The sequence below is a fragment of the Musca vetustissima genome, unplaced genomic scaffold (genome assembly GCF_032173495.1).
Source record: "Musca vetustissima isolate MV318-11 ecotype Yass unplaced genomic scaffold, APGP_CSIRO_Mvet_v1 utg99462, whole genome shotgun sequence".
In the NCBI taxonomy this organism is placed as follows: domain Eukaryota; kingdom Metazoa; phylum Arthropoda; class Insecta; order Diptera; family Muscidae; genus Musca; species Musca vetustissima.
In genome coordinates, this window is record NW_026875148.1 from 1 (window position 1) to 10193 (window position 10193).

Genomic DNA, 10193 nt, shown 5'->3' on the forward strand with positions numbered 1-10193 from the left:
AATAAAGTGTTTGAGTTATTTCACGACAATATATAAAGATACTACGATACTGTTATCCCAATTTTAACGTTGAAGAAAAACAGTTAATAGGTGTGTCTGGTTACCCTAAAGTTTGTAACAATTGTTACAAATTGTTACTGGAAGTCGTCTGTTAACCCAAAAGTTCTGCAAAAGAGAGCGGTTGGAGAGAGAAATTTTGACAGTTCTTTCAGTGAGAGTTTGCAAATTCTTGCTGGAAAAATTTCTTCTTGCAATCTCTTGCAACTCTTCTTCTTCTCATACATCGACATTCAATCAGATGTTTTCTATTGTTTGTTTATTTATTTTTGTGCTTTCAATTTGAAAATAATTTTTTTTGGAATTAGCAAGACTAATTGTTTTTGGAGAAAAACTTTACAAAACGAGAAAAACGTAAGTATTAATATGTAATAGGAAAATAAAAGACTATTTCCAGCATTTTTAGAAAAATGACGGAAGAAGATCAGTGTGTCTCTGTAGCCAGTGGCAGTAAATTATTAAGCCCAAATATGGATTTGGATATGCAGAAAGGTAGTTATGATGGTTTCCAACTTATTTTTTTACATTTCTGTGTGAAAAGTAGGAATGGTACAAAATATAGCTCTGACTTTCTTCTTTTTAAGAAACAATTGTTAAGGTGGTTACTACATTGTTGATGGAATCATCCTCATCTGAAAGTGATGATGATGATGAGGTATTTTTTCAAGCAATATTGATAAGAGAGGACAAACTTTTCCATGATGTTTTACATATTACGAAGAAAAACAAAAGAAATGCGGTCAAAAAATACATTGAATGTATTGTGCCCACATACACGGAGGAAGAATTTAGAAGACATTTCCGTGTATCAAAAAGCCTATTTAAAAGCCTATGTCAAAGGTTATCCAACTGGGACATGTATAAAAAAATGCGTCCAGACAAGAAATTCTCAGAAGAGACGAATATCCTGGTATTTTTGTGGTTTGCCGGCCACGAGGCGTGCAGTTATAGAGACATTGCAGACCGATTCGATCTATCTCTGTTTACGGTAGGTGCAATTATATCAAGGATATCTCTCTTTTTGAGTTCGATGAGCCCGGAAGTCATAAAATGGCCTACGAAGGAGGAAAAAAGAAGGTCCGCACAATTTTTTGACAACAAATGTTTTTTTAAAAAGGCAATAGGTAGTACCACATTTTCGATTGTTTAGAAAAAATAAAGATATGTTTATTTTCGCAGGTTGTATTGACGGCACACATATCGTTATTGACCCTCCCAGCTCTGGAAAGGATGATTATGTCGATAGGAAAGGCGATGTAACTTTATGCTTGCAAGGTATATGTAACCAAGAAAAGAAATTTATTAATATATTTGTTGGGTATCCTGGCTCATGCCACGACAGCTGGGTTTTCAGAAATTCGCCGATTGGGGGAAAGTTGTCTACGTACTGTGAAGGTAATATTCTTATGCACATTAATGTACACAAAAATAAACATTTTATTTTAGATTACTATCTACTCGGTGATTCGGCATATCCCTGTAACCAATTCTTAATTACCCCATATAAAGATAATGGCCATTTGACCAGAGCTCAAAAGCAGTTCAACATTAAATTGAGTTCAGGTCGGGTATGCATTGAGCATACGTTTGGGATATTAAAGCAAAGATTCAGGCAGCTATACTACTGCAAACTTAGAGGGATCAAAAAGATTTGTCACTTTATAAGAGCCTGCTGCGTATTGCATAATTTAGCAAACGAAGATGATATCGATTTCACGTCTGAAATCACTACAAATCAAACGCAAGAAACCAATGAATTGACAAATGTGTCTCAGGGTAATATTGTAAGAGACCCCATTTGTCAGTATATACAAAATAAAAGTAATTGACCAAATATTTTTTTTTAAATTTCATATTAATTAAGATGTATTTATTATTGAAGAATTCATTTGATTCTATAACGAATCATTTTTAATAATAAAATTCATTAAATATTGTAAAAACATGATCATTAAAATTTATTTCTTTAAGGAATTTATTAGAGATTGCAGAAGTTCAATTTTTTTGGTCTCCAATTCCTCTTTTCGCAAGGCCCTTTCTTCGCGTTTTTTTAACATTCTTTCTATTAGTTCTCTTAACTGCTTTTCACTCTCCTTCCTTTCCTTAGCATACTCCATTAAATAATCTTGGCCATTAGTCTTCCTTTTTTTCGAGGTTGATGGAAGCGGGTCCAGATTTTCTGAAAATTAAAACATAGCACTCTGTATAACAGCACAAAAAAGGATATATTGTAGTATGGCTCAAATACCTGTTTCAGAAATATTTAATGAATCAGCAGTTAAAAGGTCTTCCGTCGTAACCTCAGCTTCGTTGTCCAACACATATTCGGGATTTATTGACTTTTTCTCCAGAAATATTCCGTCAAGTTCACTGTAATATAAAATAATAAAATTAATTAAAAGGAATAGTGCTAAATCGTCTTAGAATTTTACGCTGATTAAGAATATATATACTTTGTTGGGTCTAAAATGATTATTTCGATGAGTTACAAACGGAATGATGAACTCAATATACCCTGCATACTTTTTTTGGTGGAGGGTATAAAAATGTCTGTCTGGCTGGTCAATGTCGGTCATCATTTTCCATGTTCTTTAAATTTTCACATCACAATAAATTTATTAGTATTAGATGAAGAGGAATATTTCGGTCCACTATATCAGCAATCATCCAAAAAATATGACATGTCTCATATAAAATGAAGGAAGTTGTCGATATACCTGATACCTTATTATGCTTATATCAGGCTTATGATATTAATGGACAATATTGGCCAACTTCTTCGGAATCACCATGGGAGTGATCAAAATCAACTTTTTATGCAGTCATTAAACAAATACAAATTCATTTAAATAATCAAACATTGGCTGAGGGTATACATTTGTCCGCAAACTATAAAACTTATTTTCCACTTGCGCTATGGTAAAATCATGCCCATTCGCCTTAAGCTCCTCTGAAATCTTTGTCCACATCTGTTTTTTGTTTTTTAGCGAAGCCACTTTTCCGACTAAAGGCCGCAAATCCTTATATTTGTTAATTAAAAGTTTTGTTGAGGAATCCAACCAAATGGACTTTTTGCCGTCGGGCTCTGGCCTTTGTGGTTCACAGCCTTCTTCGAGTTGGCATTGAGACTCAAAGATCGGGTTAAACACAAGTGGCTCCTCCATGCTTTCGTCGGAAACAACATTCGGCGAAAAAATTAACTCGTCACATTCCTCAATCCCCTCGATACCACTTGCCAAAGCGTTCCTAAACTCTGTATCTAAAAGAAAAGCAAATGTCATTATACAAAAGTATTTTTATTCTATGCAAAAAAAACTTACCATTACTAACACGTTTAAAAGTTTCTGGGGAACACATCAAATCTATCTTTCTTTTATTGCTCATTTTTTTATTTTATTTCCTTTTTATTTCAAAAACTTTTTAAACTGGTTGTGTTTTCTTTCTTTTAATTCTTTATAATGGCGGACAAATTGGTTTGTTTTGACAAATCAGCTGATTAGTTGCAAGCTTCTGCAGGGATGCCGTCTGTTTACTTTTCGCATTTTTCTTGCAAAAGAGAATAAAACTACCTTACTCTCTCAGAAAGAAGTTACTGGACAATTCCTGCAGGGAAAGTAACCAGACACACCTAATATTATGACATCGTATAGATACTTTTAAGCTGGTCATCCACATTTTCGGTTTAAAAGACCAATCATTATACCCTTTGTCACGCTGTAGTATAGGTATTATGTCTTTGTACATATGTTTGTAGCATGTCCATGAAAGACCTTTGGCTGGTCTGATCAGCCGAACAATTTATACCCTCCGTCATGTGGTGTACATGCTGGTGCGAAAAGAGATAAACATTATTCCTTCCTTAACTATGTTATAACTATATTAGAAGTTATAAAACAATGTTTTTTTAATATAGATCATTTGTAAGCATGTTGAATGAATGTTGAACATATAGGAATATGTTTATGACAAAGGGGAAAATCCATTCGAAGCGGCTAAACTTGTGAAGGGTGTGTATGGTTCCGATACTGTAACAGCCAATTATGTGCAATTTTGGTTTCGTAGGTTCCGATATTTATACCCTCCAACATAGTATGGAAGGTATATTAATTTTGTTGTTACGTTTGTAACTCATCGAAATAATCATTTCCGACCCTATAATGTGTATATATTCTTGATCAGCGTAAAATTCTATGACGATATATGGCTATATCGTCCGTCTGTCCGTCTCTGTGTCTGTTGTAATCACTCTATCATCTTAACGAAATGAGCTAGATCGCCAAAATTTTGCATAGAATTGTCTTTTGTCTGCAGGCAGGTCAAGTTCGAAGTTGGGCTTTTCAACTGAATTCGTTGAAATTTAGTATATTGAGTTCTTATTGGGCATTAAATCTCTCCACTGAAAATTATAAATATGGGTCCATATTTTCGGATAGTCTCCATATAAGGGTACCCCCAATTTTGCAGTATTTTGGGGGGTTTGATCGCATTTTTCGACCGAATTCGCTGAAATTCGGTACTGTGACTTGTTATTGGGTAGCAAATCTCTATACTAAAAATTATAAATATAGGTAAATTTTTTCGGGTAGGTATTTTAGGGTTCTTGAGCGCGGTCTTCAACCGAATTCGCTGAAATTTGGTACATGGGGTTCTTATTGGATACTAAATTCCCCCAAAAAATAATAATTATAGGTCCACTTTTTCTGGTAGCCCCCATATAAGGGTACCTCCCAATTTCCAGTTTTTGGGTGGTTTTGACCGAATTGGCTGTAATTTAGTACTTTGAGTTCTTATTGGGTAGCAAATCTCTCCACAAAAAATTATAAATATAGGTAATTTTTTTCGGGTAGCCCCCATATTAGGGTACCGCCAATTTTCGATATTTTGAGGTTCTTGAGCGCGTTTTTTAACCGAATTCGTTGAAATTTGGTATTTTGTAGTCGTATATGGCAACAAATCTCCCCACCAAAAATTGTTAATATTCACCCCTTTTTAGGGGTAGTCCCATATAATTCTCTGAAAGGAAAGAATTGAGATAAACAATTAAAATATTGGGTTCAATATTGGCATATACCGGTCATTTATTAGGCATAGCCCTCTTATAATGATATCCCCAAATATTCACTATTTCCTACACTATGTAATCAATATTGGTCCCCCTTTAGGCATAGCCTCATATAACTTTGTAATCTAAATTACAGTAGTTTGAGGATTTTATACTCTACCAAGCGTTATCAGTATCAGTCCGCTTTTTGGATCTTACAGATTTTAGGAAAAAATCCCCATGAAAAATTTCTGAAGTTTGTATTTGGTCTACATAATGGTTTACATAAATCGGTTTGTAGAATTGTCGTTATATACCCACTTTTTGGTATGTTCCCTATATTTTCATTGCATGTATCTGTCAGTATAACTATGGTGGATGGAACTTAATGCTTTTTCACTTGTTTGATGTTAAAAAGCATCTCTTACGGGTAGGCCGGTCGTCGAAAATGTCAATAAAATCGGAAAAATGATCTAGAAACGCTTTTAAAATGGCAACAAATTATACAACGAAACGGTTCATATTTGGCTTAAATCGGACATTCCTATAAAAATAATAGATTTCTTTTTTCCCAACCTAATACTAAAACGTATTAGGTTGGAAAGTGTCCCTTAAGCCTTCAATGTAAAAAACGGCTGGGGTCTTTATATATGTCATATTACAACTATGTGATTTTTAATATTTTTAATAATAGGAAATATTACAAAATATTCCTTAAATTTTCACCATAGAGTATTGACATTTGACATTTCGCACCCCACGGTATACAGTCGAAACTTCTGATGTAAAGAATAATGGGGATATATGAAACATACCAAAAAGTGGGCATATACCGACAAATGTACTCAGCAATTGCCATAAGGGATTTTTCAAATTTTTCAAACCGTAGTCCGATATTCAGAACGCACGTTAGGGTGGAACACGTGAATATCAACATACTGATATTTGTATATGTGCTTAAGAACCTCAAAATACCGAAAATTGGGTGGTACCCTTATATGGGGGTAAAAATTTGCCTTCGATTTATTACAAAGACGATTTATAATAAATTATTATTATTATATATTTATTTGCATCCTCTTGTCCGACTAGAGGTCAACAAATATTACTAATATTCAGTACAACTCTTCTAATTACTTGTCAAGATTACCTTCACCCTGGGTTCACCGTGATGTTCTGCTTTCAATTGCGCTATATTTTCGTCCTCTAGTGTGGTAGTGGGTTACTAAATAATATATGAATACATAAACACCTGTAAATATTGACGTGTAACTCCCACATCCGAATACATACGACAATATAATTGGTGTCAATTTAAAGGTCAACCACTCCTCTTCTTTATATGATCAACCCCTTGGACCTGTGTCCTTCAGGAGTAAATATATACGCTATAGAATACAAATTTTATCATTTTTCACACAGATGTTAGGGTCAATTTGACCCGCTAAGTATTGATCGATCCTTATCAAAACAGGCATGCTTATTCTTTAGCCCAAGCCCCTTCTCCGTGTAAAAATTCACGATGTTTGGGCCATAATTGCGGCCTCTGGAACGACCAGAAAAACCGACAAAAATAAACTTGGTCCATTTCATCGCTCTAATATTAACCGATCTTTACCAAAAACAATAGGGTCTTCATTGACCAGAACCCATCCGACATGCAAAATTTCGTGAAGATTGGTCCATAACTGTGGCCTGTATCGTGTTTACAAATTATAATGGACAGATGGACTGACGGACACACATGTCTACATCGACTCAGCTAGTCGAGATATGACGATCGGTATACTTAAAAATGGGTCTAGGACCAATATTTCGCGGCGTTAAAAACTCTTGGGGCTGCACAAAGCTATAATACCCTGACAACATAGTTGTGTAGGATATAAAAATTCTCTGCTCCCCTACTATCAATAAACAATATCTTTTTTATAATTATATTAACAATTTATATACAAATTATACAAAATACTGTCTAATAGCCTAGACAGACGACGGCCTTAATTTGCATTAACAGCCTTAATTCAAATTAACTTGTACATTATCCTCATTTTTAATGCACAAAATCAAACTGAATTTATACTGAATTAACCAATTTCAATATGGCAATGCTGTCGAAAATCAATTTATTGTTGTCAAATTTGTTTACATTTATAAAAATAAAAATTATAAATAAAGGCAAATTTCAACATTCTTTCAAATTTGGAGTTGCTTTGCCAACATCATAGCTGCTATTCTTCCTTTATGCCATGTATCTATTTCATAAGGATCTAATCACGAAAAATATTGTAAACCAATGACAAAATTTTCTTCCTACAAACAGACAAACAATTGTTTTGAAACAAAAAACTGTTTGTAAATGCAGAAACTCTCGTCTGTCAGGGGTAAATATTAATTCAAATTAAGAATTATTTAATGCAAATTAAGGCTGTCGTCTGTCTACGGTATAAGTAATTTGTCATAATCATACTGTGTAACTCAGATACCAACACAATTACATATAATCTTATCATATATTGTGCTGGAGAAAGTAAAAGTATTAATTTGCAAAAAAAAGTCAATCAATGAAAAAATAAAACACAACATCAAAAATGCTACCAGCATTCAACAGAAAAATAACAAAAACAATAACTATCCAAACACACATCAATTTAAAATTGCGTGTGCGTTGGTAAAACTGTTATTGCCCGTACTGCTGCTGCTGCTGTCTGTTGCATGCCCCAATAAAGCTGCAGATGATTATCTCATGTGGCTGGAATCGATAAGCACAATTAATAAATCTCTTCAACATTGAACACCTTTTGGGTCGGAGGTGGAGTTGCGTACACCTTATGTATCTTCCTAACAATTGCCCGCATCCATGGCAACCAACGAAACAAGTTTGCAATCAAGCATTGCGATCATAACGATCGCCCATGTGACGTTTAAAATGAATTGCAAAAAGAGTGGTGTTTTTTGCTCTCCGGCTTTTTTTACAATTTATTTCTTCCACATATGATTTTTGTATTGATTGTGAATGATTAACAGTGGTTTGGGGAGGAAAAGTAATTGTAATATACGAAAACGTGTAAGGAAAGGTCATCATTCGAACGGGAACGACCCAAAACCACTTTAAGTATATACAAGAGATACTATTAAACTTAACTAATATTCCCCTCCAATGGTATTGGATGTGTGTGCACAGTAATTGTAGAACGGACTGTGATAGTATCATTGATTGACCATTGACATGAAATCGGGCGAAACTAAATATGTGATATATAAACGAAACTACTTCATACTTATATAATACAACAATCTATGCACAATTTTATGACCATCGGGAAGTGTTGGGTTCTTTATATACAAACCGATTTCAGCAAAACTCAATGCAGATAATTTTAGATATAATTAGAACATATACATATATGGTTGAACAAAATCGAATTCTTTACGCTATATAAAATGTCGAATAAATCGTAAAAACATTGCGTCTTTGGAAACTTTTGTAAAACAAGGTGGAAATATACATGGGAGCTACATTAAAATCTGAATCAAATTTCAACCATTTCAATAAGGTTTTTGGATCACCAATTCCACCTTCGACAGAGTGTATATTACATTTGTTATTCCGTTTTGGTATTGTAAATGGGATAATCCGTTGACGTTTTTATGAAGTCTTAATCAAAACCTAAATTTAATCCTGCGAAAAAGTTGTTACGTCGGTATGTAAATACGACTAAAAGTTCCAATACCCGGAAAATAGGACTGTACAGTTATAATCTGAGTAGGATATACACGAGCTCTGTGGTGATTTCAACAGACAGACTGACATAACTAACTGGAAAATTTCTTATGGGCACCACAGAATTTTAATTGAACAAAGCTAGAGAGATTCAGCTAGTTGGATGCTTCGTAGGCTAAAGTGTGAGTTATAGTTATATAGTGTACTAGCATATGCCCGCATCTTCGTTAGCGAATGTTGGAAATATTTAAAAATGTATTAACATATTATTTTATTTTCAGAGAAAACTGCATATATCAGAAAAAACACATTAATATCGACCATAAATTAAATTTTAGTACCATTTACTACCAAATTTCATGATTCGAGCTCTAAAGGTTTACCCAAATCCAAATTTTACCAAATTTTCCATTTAGCACACATTATTTCCATAAGTACCCTCCTCGACCATCAACCATGCATACCCCGATCCTACACCCCCACAATGATTCCAAATTCAAATTTCTGGATTCCAACTCTATTAATTCACCCACAATTAAAACTGTACCGAATTTTGTAGAAGAACCCAAACCTACACCCCGACAGTGATTCTAAATCCAAGTTTCACGATTCTAACTCCATAGGTTCACCCACAATTCAAATTGTACCAAATTTGGTACACAGTAGTATGAATTTGCGAAACTTCCTACATACCCCAATTCTACACCTCTACAGTGATCCTAAATAAAAATTCTAAATCCAAGTTTCAGGATTCCAACTCCATAGGTTCACCCACAACTCAAATGGTACCAAATTTAGGACACAGTAGTATGAATTTCCAAAACCTACACCACCACAGTGAACCTAAATATAAGTTTTAGGATTCCAACTCTATTGGTTCCCCCACAATTCAAATTTTACAAAATTTAGTACATAGTTGTACCAATTTCCAACTCTATCAATTCACTTATAATTCAAATTGTACCAAATATAGTATACAGTAGTATCAATTTCCAAAACATTCTACATACCGCAATCATAACTCCCCACTGATCCTAACTCCAAATTTCAGGATTCCAGCTGTATTGGTTCACTCAAAATTTAAATTGTACCAAATTTAGTACACATTAGTACGAACCTACTACAAAGTCCAATCCTACATTCCTACAGTGATGCTAACATCAAATTTCAAGATTCTAGCTCTATTGGTTCACCTAAAATTCAAATTATACCAAATTTAGTACCATTTAGTACCCTTAAGTATTAATTTCTTAAACTGAATCTTGACACCAATCCCACATCCCTACAGTGATTCTGACTCTAAATTTCATTGTTCCCGCTCTATAGGATCACCCAAATCCAAACTGCACCGATTATAGTACTATTTAGTACTTT

At 34.0% G+C, this 10193-nt stretch overlaps 2 protein-coding genes and 1 long non-coding RNA gene across 4 annotated transcripts; 1 reads left to right on the top strand and 2 right to left on the bottom strand.

Moving 5' to 3' along the window:
- The first annotated feature begins 75 nt into the window (after positions 1-75).
- Positions 76-1991, top strand: LOC133337659 (putative nuclease HARBI1). Of its 2 annotated transcripts, XM_061545866.1 has the most exons (5): positions 76-411; positions 464-549; positions 642-1181; positions 1237-1452; positions 1504-1991. In XM_061545866.1, the coding sequence occupies exons 2-5, from the start codon at positions 468-470 to the stop codon at positions 1884-1886; spliced, it is 1221 nt and encodes a 406-aa protein (XP_061401850.1). In that variant the 5' UTR covers positions 76-411; positions 464-467; the 3' UTR covers positions 1887-1991. The 2 variants fall into 2 exon arrangements, with proteins under 2 accessions (XP_061401850.1, XP_061401851.1); XM_061545867.1 differs by lacking the exon at positions 642-1181 and having other exon boundaries at positions 76-549.
- Positions 1990-2768, bottom strand: LOC133337660 (uncharacterized). The gene is made up of 2 exons (XR_009754594.1): positions 2306-2768; positions 1990-2236 (listed from the first exon to the last, which is right to left on the bottom strand). It is a non-coding gene; the product is annotated as an uncharacterized LOC133337660 (long non-coding RNA).
- A 114-nt stretch (positions 2769-2882) lies between these two features.
- On the bottom strand, positions 2883-3707 carry LOC133337661 (uncharacterized). The gene is made up of 2 exons (XM_061545868.1): positions 3378-3707; positions 2883-3316 (listed from the first exon to the last, which is right to left on the bottom strand). Exons 1-2 carry the CDS (start codon positions 3439-3441, stop codon positions 2883-2885), a joined length of 498 nt encoding a protein of 165 aa, XP_061401852.1. The 5' UTR covers positions 3442-3707.
- Positions 3708-10193: the final 6486 nt, after the last annotated feature.

What these genes read in the sequence shown, in the direction of transcription:
- LOC133337659 (XM_061545866.1), top strand. Translation starts at nt 468, where the DNA reads ATGACGGAAGAAGATCAGTGTGTCTCTGTAGCCAGTGGCAGTAAATTA. An exon ending in GGATTTGGATATGCAGAAAG is followed by an intron (nt 550 to 641) that starts GTAGTTATGATG and finishes CTTCTTTTTAAG; the next exon opens with AAACAATTGTTAAGGTGGTT. An exon ending in GTTGTCTACGTACTGTGAAG is followed by an intron (nt 1,453 to 1,503) that starts GTAATATTCTTA and finishes ATTTTATTTTAG; the next exon opens with ATTACTATCTACTCGGTGAT.
- LOC133337661 (XM_061545868.1), bottom strand. Translation starts at nt 3,441, where the DNA reads ATGAGCAATAAAAGAAAGATAGATTTGATGTGTTCCCCAGAAACTTTT. An exon ending in TTTTAAACGTGTTAGTAATG is followed by an intron (nt 3,317 to 3,377) that starts GTAAGTTTTTTT and finishes CTTTTCTTTTAG; the next exon opens with ATACAGAGTTTAGGAACGCT.